Source organism: Triticum urartu, chromosome 3A (assembly GCF_056163025.1).
Source record: "Triticum urartu cultivar PI428250 chromosome 3A, HENAU_Tu73, whole genome shotgun sequence".
NCBI classification, from domain to species: domain Eukaryota; kingdom Viridiplantae; phylum Streptophyta; class Magnoliopsida; order Poales; family Poaceae; genus Triticum; species Triticum urartu.
The window spans coordinates 20,458,207-20,469,577 of NC_141875.1; the positions used below are offsets into that span (position 1 = coordinate 20,458,207).

Here is an 11,371-nt window from a genome sequence, read left to right on the forward strand (position 1 = left end):
CCGTTTGATATTCCATTTCTTCGAAACCCTGAAATAGGTAAAAAACAACAATTCTGGGCTGGGCCTCCGGTTAATAGGTTAGTCCCAAAAATAATATAAAAGTGGAAAATAAAGCCCAATATAGTCCAAAACAGTAGATAATATAGCATGGAGCAATCAAAAATTATAGATACGTTGGAGACGTATCAACACATCATAGCACTGGCCCCACATGCTTGCCTCTAAACTTGGCTGGAAGACCCGCAGTGTACAATATATTTGCTGCAACCTCTGACATTTACCCACTGCAAATTAAAATATATGTGGCCATATGCATCGTTCTGATGCAGAGGCCGGGGAGTCCCCTCTTTTTGAAAAAAACAAATTAAAATATATATTCCCGTCTTGACCAAATGAGCGTGCAAACTACAATCACCAGGGTGTCAGGTAGGGCCAGAAGACTATTTTAATTTTTTTTTAAAAACTTCGAGACGGCCACATAGCATGGAGCCGACCCCAACGATTTTAAGCTTACAGGCACAGTACACGCTATCCTAGACTACTCTACACATGAAACTGCCACACGAGCGTCCGGGCTACGCTTGGCTCTTCGCCTCTTCGGGAAGTCAAACAATGATGGAGTACTACTGCACTGGAGGAGTACTACAGTACGCTTCTGGCCATCTGACACCGATTGAACTGCTGCATGTCCACCGCGTGCGGGAGGGAGAGCGTGTAGCGAAAGCTTCTCCTAGTCTTGCAAGCCACCACGCTCATGGGCGAGGGAGGGACGCTCCTGCCTTTGCGTGTATGACAGGTGGGCTCGACATGTGTGTGGCCAACCTGTCATACAGCCAAAGGCAGGTGCAGTTTAGTCCGCGAGGGAGAGGATAATTAAACTTCTCGTTGATGTACGAGTTGATGCGACACATCAAAGCACTGCACTCGATATATTTCAATAATTTGCGTTTACCGATGCATTAATTACGATGCATGCATACATGCCGTGACTCTCCTTTTGATACTCCCTCCGGTCCTTTTTACTCTGCATATTAGGTTTGTCTGAAGTCAATCTCATCCAACTTTGACCAAATTTATACAAAAAATTATTAACATTCACATAACAACATTTTTATTATTAGATCCATCTCGAAATATATTTTCATATTATATTTATTAGATGTTATAGATGTTAATATTTTTTAATATAAATTTGGTCAAACTTAGCAAACTTTGATTTCAGACAAAGCTAATGTGCGGAGTAAAAAGGACCGGAGGGAGTACTTGCATGTGTTGATTTAATGCACCTTGAAGTAGTATAAAATATGTGACGGTAAAGTTATGTAATACCCCGGCCCAAGTCGAGAGATGGTTGTGCACGAGGAGGGCGCGATCATGCAGACCGAACATGACCCGATGATGGAGCTCTCTAAGGTCTCGATGGACCTCATCGTGCTCCACTCCCCCTTGTGCCTCCGCCCCTTGATGCCTCCAGTGTATGAGGTTCGAATACACCTCATCCGTTCGGCTGATTGAGCAAGGTGCATGTTTCTTGATTGATGTGCTGTTCGATTGATTTCTGCAGTGCAAGGGAGGGCACCTGGCCTGCGCGGACTGCCGCATCGAGCGCCCCGGGAACCAGCGGCAGTGCCAGAAGTGTGAGCGCGGCGGTGGCTTCGACGTGCGGAACACGGCGGTGGACTCCGTCCTTTCGTTAGTGAGGGTGGAGAGCCCGCATGAAGGTTGTGGGCTCTACGTCACTTACCACAAGCTCGCCGATCACCAGAGCGTGTGTCCGCTCGCGCCCTGCAAATTCCCCGTGCCCGTCTGCGGCTACGAAGTCCCGCCGCCGGCGCTCTACCACCACATCAGCACCACGCATCCCATGCCCATGCACAGGATCCAGTACGGCAAGGTGCTCCAGCTGCAAGTGCCACTGTCGGAGCCACGACTCTTGCTGTTCGCGGAGGAGGACCGCCGCACGTTTTTCTTGGTCGGTGGCGTGCTCGACATCGGCGCGCCTATCGCCGTGTCGGTCGTCTGCATCAGAGCAGGGGCGTCCCCACTGCCGCACTACGTGGCCAAGCTGTGGGCGAACGGCCTGCCGAGGGAGCCCAAAGGCACGACCGACGCCATCAAGGTGGAAATGGAGGTGACAAGCAACAAGGATCCCGGCGACGTCGACGTGCAAGAGCTGACCTTCCTGACAGTTCCGCCCAAGCTACTGGCCGGGGCTAAGCTTGTGTCCCTCCACATTCAGATTGACAATCTCACGTCCTAAATGTTTCTACAGTGCCTTCTGTTTATCTTAGTAATATGCTAATATAGGGATTACCTTGGTCTACTTTAGCTTAAGAAATGGTGGGTTTTGGTGGCGATGCAGCAATTACTTCGACATTAGATCAGTAATTTCCAACAGTCGAACGGATATTTTGTGTCTGTTGGATATAAAGTTCCTTTGGGTAAGAAGTACTACTTGTCATCAAAATGGATAAAAGGAGATGTATGTAGACGTATTTTAGTTCTAGATACGTCCCTTTTTATCCATTTTCATGACAAGCACTCCCTCCGTTCCACAATACATGCCTTCCATTTGTCAAAATATAGATGTATCTAGACATGTTTTAGTATATAGGTACATCCATGATAGAGCCAATCAGATGGTTGAGAACACTACAATTCGTAGCTACAGATGCGTGTGTGACTCCCAGATGCAGAGGCCGGGGGTCATCGTCCTCCTTTTCGAGAAAAAACAAACGCGTGTGTGAGAGGACGAGTGCGTGCGTGCACCTCTTCTCTTCCTGTATAACGTACTACTAAACTTAGAGTACAAGTTTTTGTGGGTGGCACGATGGTGCGTGCGAGAAGTCCCAAGAGATAGGTTTAATGCGTCTGAAAAAAAGACTAGCCTAGAGCTCGCCACGCGGCTATTCCTATCGAACGCCCCATTAACCGTAAGATATGTATACGACGGTGCCAGTTATTGCACGTACACAGAAGTACTCCCTTCTTTCCGGTTTATAGGGCTTAATTCAAAAATCTCACCAACCAAGATGGTGAGTGGTGGAATATTTTTTGTAATTTGCAAAAGCACCTAATTAATGCTCTTGTTTTTCTCAAAAAATTATGTTTATCAATGCATTAATTGCAATGCATGCATGCATAAAGTACATGCATTGGTCAATTTTTTCTTAATACTTGCATGCAATGATTTAATGCACCTTGGAATCTGAACATGTGTTGGGGAACAACCAAATTGAGCCTTATAAAATGGGAAAACTAAAATTTTGAGATAAGCCCTGTAAAACCGGAAAGGAGGGAGTAGAAAAAGAAGTACTCTAAGGGAGTCCTGGATTAGCGGGTGTCCGGACAGCCGGACTATATCCTTTGGCCGGACTGTTGGACTGTGAAGATACAAGATTGAAGACTTCGTCCCGTGTCCGGGAGGGACTTTCCTTGGCGTGGAAGGAAAGCTTGGCGATACGGATATGTAGATCTCCTACCATTGTAACCGACTCTATGTAACCCTAACCCTATCCGGTGTCTATATAAACCGGAGGGTTTTAGTCCGTAGGACAACGTACACATCAACAATCATACCATAGGCTAGCTTCTAGGGTTTAGCCTCTTTGATCTTGTGGTAGATCTACTCTTGTACTACCCATATCATCAATATTAATCAAGCAGGACGTAGGGTTTTACCTCCATCAAGAGGGCCCGAACCTGGGTAAAACTTCGTGTCCCTTGCCTCCTGTTACCATCCTGCCTAGACGCACAGTTCGGGACCCCCTACCCGAGATCCGCCGGTTTTGACACCGACATTGGTGCTTTCATTGAGAGTTCCTATGTGTCGTCACCATCAGGAAGGATGCCTTGCCCCGTCTTTAAAGACGGCACCGTTGCTAAGGGAGCTTTGGCTGTCGGCCAAACCCTCCGGCTAGGTGGTTTTCTTATGACCGCCTGTTCGGCTTCTGCGCCGACGATGACCTCTCGAGCCATCGAAAAAAATCTTCATGTCAGCTCGGAACTCGCCGAGCAGTTAGATCCAATGGAGCTCTCCTCCATAAACGAGCTCTTGGATCGCTTCGCCGCCCTGGGAGTCGCCACAGATTACGACCAGATTGGGCCTAAACCCGATATGAGAGAGATTAACTCTCCCCAAGTCACCCATCACGTTGCTGTGGTAGAGGGACAGTGCGGCGACCCTTCATCTATCTTAAAGACTCGCTACGTCCGGATTCCCGATCCCTCCAAGCCGGATACCCGCGGAGGGGAGGATATCACTCAAGACCTGAATTTAGAGTTAGGCGATGGGCTGGATTCATTGGACAACATCCAGGAATCGAAATTTTCGAGTTCGGAAATTCCTCGGCCTCTGAGCCTTAGATGGGGTGAGGCTTCGGATTTAATTCCACCCACCCACCAAAACATAAGCGATCTATCCAAAATCAGGCAAGAACCCGATGAAACAGTACATCATTATTGGGCCAGATTCCTCCTGGTTAAGAATAGGCTAAGGGACTGCCGCGAGGAAGACGCAATCTCAATCTTCTGCAATAATTGCACGGACAAGGGAATAATCAATGCCATAAGTCGCCGTGATATTACACGCTTGGTTGACTTGACGTCCATTGCACGAAAATACTGTGCGATGGAAAGTGCCTGGAAAACCGAAATAAAATTTTGGTACAATCCGGTCGTGAATACAAACCGAGTCCGAAATAAAAGGGTGCATAATCACCAGTCACCCGGGTCAAGCACTAAAAAGCAAAAAGGACACTCCGCAGCCTTGGCGAAGTCTACCAAGTAGCAACAATAAACCCATGGAGTGACACAGCTATTACCTTTAACGCCAGTGATGAACCTAAATCCCGAACAACCCGAGAACCAGCCGCATTGGTCCTCAGTCCAATAGTGGATGGCTTTCGTCTTACCAAGGTACTCATGGACGGCGGTAGCGGATTGAACCTCATTTATGAGGAGACCCTTCAAAAAATGGAAATAGACCGGAACCGCATTGAGCGAAGCAGCACAACCTTTAGAGGAATAATCCCTAGTCGGGAAGCGCGCTGTACAGGAAAAATCACACTAGATGTGGTGTTCGGCACGCCAGATAATTACAGGTCCAAAGAGGTCACGTTCCAGGTGGCTCCGTTCAGCAGCGGTTATCACGCTCTGCCAGGGAGTGAAGCGTTTACAGTCTTCCAAGCAATACCCCATTACGGGTACATGAAGCTCAAGATGCCCGGGCCTAACGGGATCATCACTCTCGCTAGTGATCCGGATATAGCACTCCGCGCCGAAAACAAGACAGCCGCACTGGCCTCGAGGCACTATCGGAAGCCCTAGTGGCTGAGGAGCTAACTGCGCTGCGCTCTACGGTGAATAGGGACGATGTGCTACTCGACAAAAGATCCAAGTCCAGTCAAATTCCAAGTCCATCCAATGGACCCCAATAAAACAGCTTCCATCGGGGCACAGTTAAACCCTGATGTCGACGCCGCATTGCGAGAGTTCCTATGAGAGAACTGGGACATTTTCGCCTGGCACCCTTTAGACATGCCAGGAATCCCACGCAGGCTGGCCGAGCACAGCTTAAATATCCAAGAAGGATTCAAACCTGTCAAACAGGCTCTTTGGCGTTTTTCCGAACCTAAGAGACAGGCCATGGGAGAGGAGCTAGCAAAGCTATTGGAGGCCGGATTCATCAGAGATATAAAACATCCGGACTGGCTAGCAAACCTAGTGATGGTACCAAAGAAGGACAAATCCTGGCACCTGTGTGTTGATTTTAAAGACCTTAACAAGGCTTGTTCAAAGGATCCCTTCCCCCCACTAGTAGAAAACAGGGCTATGGTCCAGGCCGGCTCAGCCCATTAGTCCCGGTTCAGTGTAGAACCGGGACTAATGTGGGCATTAGTCCCGGTTCGTGAGCCCAGGGGCCGGCCGGGCCACGTGGGCCATTGGTGCCGGTTCGTCTGGACCTTTTGGTCCCGGTTGGTGGGACGAACCGGGACCAATGGGCCTCGCTCCTGGCCCACCACCATTGGTCCCGGTTGGTGGCCTGAACCGGGACCAAAGGCTCCCCTTTAGTCCCGGTTCTTGCCACAAACCGGGACCAATGAGGTGCCTATATATACCCTCGCCCGTGAGCAGAGCACTCCAGTGCTCTATTTTTCTCTGGCCGGCGAGGGGAGGGGTTTGTGGTGCTCTAGCTCACCTCCTATGCACATGAGGTGTTCGATGGAATGCCCGAGCCACACTACTTAAACTTTCTCCTCTCGAAGCTCGACCTCCAAGCTCCATTTTCCTCGAGATTTGTCTAGATTTAGCGGTCCGTCACGCCCCGTCCCCGTCTTCACCGCCGTCGATCACCCGCGCTGATCTCATCACCGACACCACCGTGGTGAGCCTCTTGTTCTTATCTTCTTTCTGAAAGGAAAAATATTCTTGCTTGTCTGTTTAGATAGATACTTGTATCATTTTCTTACATTTATTATTGCATCTTATATAGTGCGATGGTTTTGGTATCCGCCCCCGTCGGCCCTCGTCCTGTCTATGATTCGGATTTGGTATGTATATTATCTTCATAACTATTGGTTCATTTATTGTTTATGAAAATTATGCCGACCAACGTGACATAGATTTTATTTATCTAGGATGTATGTGAATCGGAAATGCCAACCAACCCTATTGTCGAGAGGTTAAATTTAGTTGAAGAAGAAAACAATTTGTTGAAGGAAAAAATAAAAAAAATTGAGGAGGAGAAGATGATATTGGAGTTGCATGTTGCGGATGTCGTCGATGATCACAAGATCAAGATGGATGCAATGCGCTTGAGGATTAGAAAGATTAGAAAATATGCCATTCATACCGAGGCTTGGTATCATTATGCCGTTGGATCAATTGTTACCTTGGTTGCGATTATGATCGCATATGTTTTCGCATTGAAATGTTTTACATAGTTTCAATGTATGGTTTAATTAATTAGATGCTTTGGAGAGCTATATGTTGTTAGATGAGAACTATGTATGCACTTTGGTTTTAATGTGATGATGAACTTCTATTAATTTGGACACTTAATTATATATAATGCACGCAGATGAACCGGCAATGGATGTACGGTGACAGACACACCCGCGAGTACATTAAGGGCGTGCATGAGTTTCTCGATGCGGCTGAGGCAAACAAGCAGAATGGTTTTATGTGTTGTACATGCACTGAATGTGGGAATACGAGGTCTTACTCTAACCGGAAAATCCTTCACTCCCACCTGCTTTACAAGGGTTTCATGCCACACTATAATGTTTGGACGAGGCACGGAGAAATAGGGGTTATGATGGAAGACGGCGAAGAAGAAGAGTACGATGACAACTATGTGCCCCCTGAATACGGTGATGCTGCAACGGGGGGAGCTGGTGAAGATCAAGAGGAACCAGACGATGTGCCCAATGATGCTGCCACGGGTGAAGCTGCTGAAGATCAAGAGGAACCAGACGATGTGCCCGATGATGATGATCTCCGCCGGGTCATTGTCGATGCAAGGACGCAATGCATTAGTCAAAAGGAGAAGCTGAAGTTCGATCGCATGTTAGAGGATCACAAAAAAGGGTTATACCCCAATTGCGAAGATGGCAACACAAAGCTCGGTACCGTACTGGAATTGCTGCAGTGGAAGGCAGAGAATGCTGTGGCTGACAAAGGATTTGAGAAGCTACTGAAAATATTGAAGAAGAAGCTTCCAAACGATAATGAATTGCCCGACAGTACATACGCAGCAAAGAAGGTCGTATGCCCTCTAGGATTGGAGGTGGAGAAGATACATGCATGCCCTAATGACTGCATCCTCTACCACGGTGCATACAAGGATCTGAACGCATGCCCGGTATGCGGTGCGTTGCGGTATAAGATCAGACGAGATGACCCTGGTGATGTTGACGGCGAGCCCCTCAGGAAGAGGGTTCCTGCGAAGGTGATGTGGTATGCTCCTATAATACCACGGTTGAAACGTCTGTTTAGAAACGAAGAGCATGCCAAGTTGATGCGATGGCACAGTGAGAACCGAAAGAAAGATGGGAAGTTGAGAGCACCCGCTGACGGGTCGCAGTGGAGAAAAATCGAGAATGTATGGTTTGCTTTAAGCGCGGATGGCATTAATCCTTTCGGGGAGCAGAGCAGCAATCACAGCACCTGGCCCGTGACTCTATGTATGTATAACCTTCCTCCTTGGATGTGCATGAAGCGGAAGTTCATTATGATGCCAGTTCTCATCCAAGGCCCTAAGCAACCCGGCAACGAAATTGATGTGTACCTAAGGCCATTAGTTGAAGAACTTTTACAGCTGTGGAATGGAAACGGTGTACGTACGTGGGATGAGCACAGACAGGAGGAATTTAACCTTAAGGCGTTGCTGTTCATGACCATCAACGATTGGCCCGCTCTCAGTAACCTTTCAGGACAGACAAACAAAGGATACCATGCATGCACGCACTGTTTAGATGACACTAAAAGTATATACCTGGACAAATGCAGGAAGAATGTGTACCTGGGCCATCGTCAATTTCTTCCGACCAACCATCAATGTCGAAAGAAAGGCAAGCATTTCAAAGGCGAGGCAGATCACCGGAAGAAGCCCGCCATGCGCACCGGTGTTCACGTGCTTGCTATGGTCAATGATTTACACCACGTAATCTTTGGAAAGGGTCCCGGTGGACTAGCTGTTCCGAATGATGCTGAGGGACACGCACCCATGTGGAAGAAGAAATCTATATTTTGGGACCTACCCTAGTGGAAAGACCTAGAGGTCCGCTCCTCAATCGACGTGATGCACGTGACGAAGAACCTTTGCGTGAACCTGCTAGGCTTCTTGGGCGTGTATGGGAAGACAAAAGATACACCCGAGGCATGAGAGGACCTGCAACGTTTGCACGAAAAAGACGTCATGCCTCCGAAGCAGTATAAAGGTCCTGCCAGCTACGCTCTTACGAAAGAAGAGAAAGAAATCTTCTTTGAATGCCTGCTCAGTATGAAGGTCACGACTGGCTTCTCGTCGAATATAAAGGGAATAATAAATATGCCAGAGAAAAAGTTTCAGAACCTAAAGTCTCATGACTGCCACGTGATTATGACACAACTGCTTCCGGTTGCATTGAGGGGGCTTCTACCGGAAAACGTTCGATTAGCCATTGTGAAGCTATGTGCATTCCTCAATGCAATCTCTCAGAAGGTGATCGATCCAGAAATCATACCAAGGCTAAGGAGTGATGTGGCGCAATGTCTTGTCAGTTTCGAGCTGGTGTTCCCACCATCCTTCTTCAATATCATGACGCACGTCCTAGTTCATCTAGTCGACGAGATTGTCATCCTGGGGCCCGTATTTCTACACAATATGTTCCCTTTTGAGAGGTTCATGGGAGTCCTAAAGAAATATGTCCGTAACCGCGCTAGGCCAGAAGGAAGCATCTCCATGGGCCATCAAACAGAGGATGTTATCGGGTTTTGTGTTGACTTCATTCCTGGCCTTAACAAGATAGGTCTCCCTAAATCGCGGTATGAGGGGAGACTGACTGGAAAAGGCACTCTGGGAAGAGACTCAATAATATGCAGGGACGGATATTCTTGGTCTCAAGCACACTACACAGTTCTACAGAACTCTACCTTGGTGACCCCGTATGTCGATGAACACAAGAACAGTCTGCGCTCCAAACACCCGGAGCAGTGCGACGACTGGATTACATGTGAACACATCAGGACTTTCAGCAGTTGGTTGGAAACACGTCTCAGAGGTGACAACACTGTTTGTGATGAGTTGTACTTGTTGTCCAGGGGACCATCTTTGACTATATTAACTTACAAAGGATACGTGATAAATGGGAATACATTTTACACGATCGCCCAAGATCAAAAGAGCACCAACCAAAACAGCGGTGTCCGCTTTGATGCAGCAACCGAGAGCGGAAAGGACACATATTATGGTTACATAGTGGACATATGGGAACTTGACTACGGACCTGATTTTAAGGTCCCTTTGTTTAAGTGCAAATGGGTCAATCTGTTAGGCGGCGGGGTACAGGTAGACCCACAGTACGGAATGACAACAGTGGATCTGAAAAATCTTGGGTACACTGACGAACCGTTCGTCCTAGCCAATGATGTGGCACAGGTTATCTATGTGAAGGACATGTCTACCAAACCGAGAAAAAGAAAAGATAAGGAAGCGAATACATCATACGATGATCCAAAGCGCCACATAGTTCTTTCAGGAAAAAGGGACATCCTGGGAGTGGACGGCAAGACAGACATGTCTGAAGATTATGAAAAGTTTCATGAAATTCCTCCCTTCAATGTCAAGGCTGACCCAAGCATCCTGATAAACAATGAAGATTATCCATGGTTAGGGCGCGATAAGCAAATGACACAAGCGAAGAAAAAGTGAAGACTTTCTCCCGCAATAAGCAAATGCTATGTGGGTGAAATTATGATACCATCCCAACTTTCAACTTTTTCAGAGTTCATTTGAAATGCTTTCATGTCTTATGGTTCGAAACTTTGATACTTCGAAAGTGATTGTCCATTTTGTACACGAAGTGCATCAAGTTTTTGTCGTAACCCTCTCTACTTTTTGGAACATGCTATGTGGGTGAAATGATGATACCATGCCAACTTTCAACCTTTTCAGAGTTCATTTTGAAATGCTTTCCAATTTCAGAGTCATTTAGCTCAAAGAATGAATTATTAGCAAATAGAATGAACTACAAAACTTTTATGAAAATAAAAACAATCAATTAAAATATTATGTTATGATCAACTAAAATAAAACTATAATATTCTTCAATAGCAAAAAGAATATAATTTGTGTGACCTAAAATCAAACTATAAGTATTTAATTGTAAGTATAAATAAAAAATAAATAGCAAAGAAGAAAAAAAATTCTAATTTTATAGTAAAGTTATTCATAAACTAATGATTCACACAAATTTTTAAAAATTCAAATTTAAACTATTTAAAATTTAAAACTAATGGCACTAACAGAAAGTTTATAATTTTTGTGACCTAAAAGCAAAAAGAAATCACTAAAAAACTGTAAGTATTTAGTTGTAAGTAGAAATAAAAAATAAATAGAAAAAAAATTCTAATTTATAGTAAATTTATTCATAAACTAGTGATTCACACAAATTTTTAAAAATTCAAATTTAAACTATTTAAAATTTAAAACTAATGGCACTAACAGAAAGTTTATAATTTTTGTGACCTAAAAGCAAAAAGAAATCACTAAAAAACTGTAAGTATTTAGTTTTAAGTAGAAATAAAAAAATAAAAAACCAAAAAAATGTAGAAATAAAAAAGAAAAACCAAAAAAAAAATGCCACCTACTGGGCCTCCACGGCCTGAA

The 11,371-nt window shown here is 45.7% G+C and overlaps 1 protein-coding gene across 1 annotated transcript; it reads left to right on the forward strand.

The window, feature by feature from the left end:
* The first annotated feature begins 1,347 nt into the window (after nt 1-1,347).
* On the forward strand, nt 1,348-2,380 carry LOC147977977 (E3 ubiquitin-protein ligase SINA-like 4). The gene is made up of 3 exons (XM_087514610.1): nt 1,348-1,482; nt 1,565-2,221; nt 2,330-2,380. Exons 1-3 carry the CDS (start codon nt 1,348-1,350, stop codon nt 2,378-2,380), a joined length of 843 nt encoding a protein of 280 aa, XP_087370736.1.
* The last annotated feature ends 8,991 nt before the right edge of the window (nt 2,381-11,371 follow it).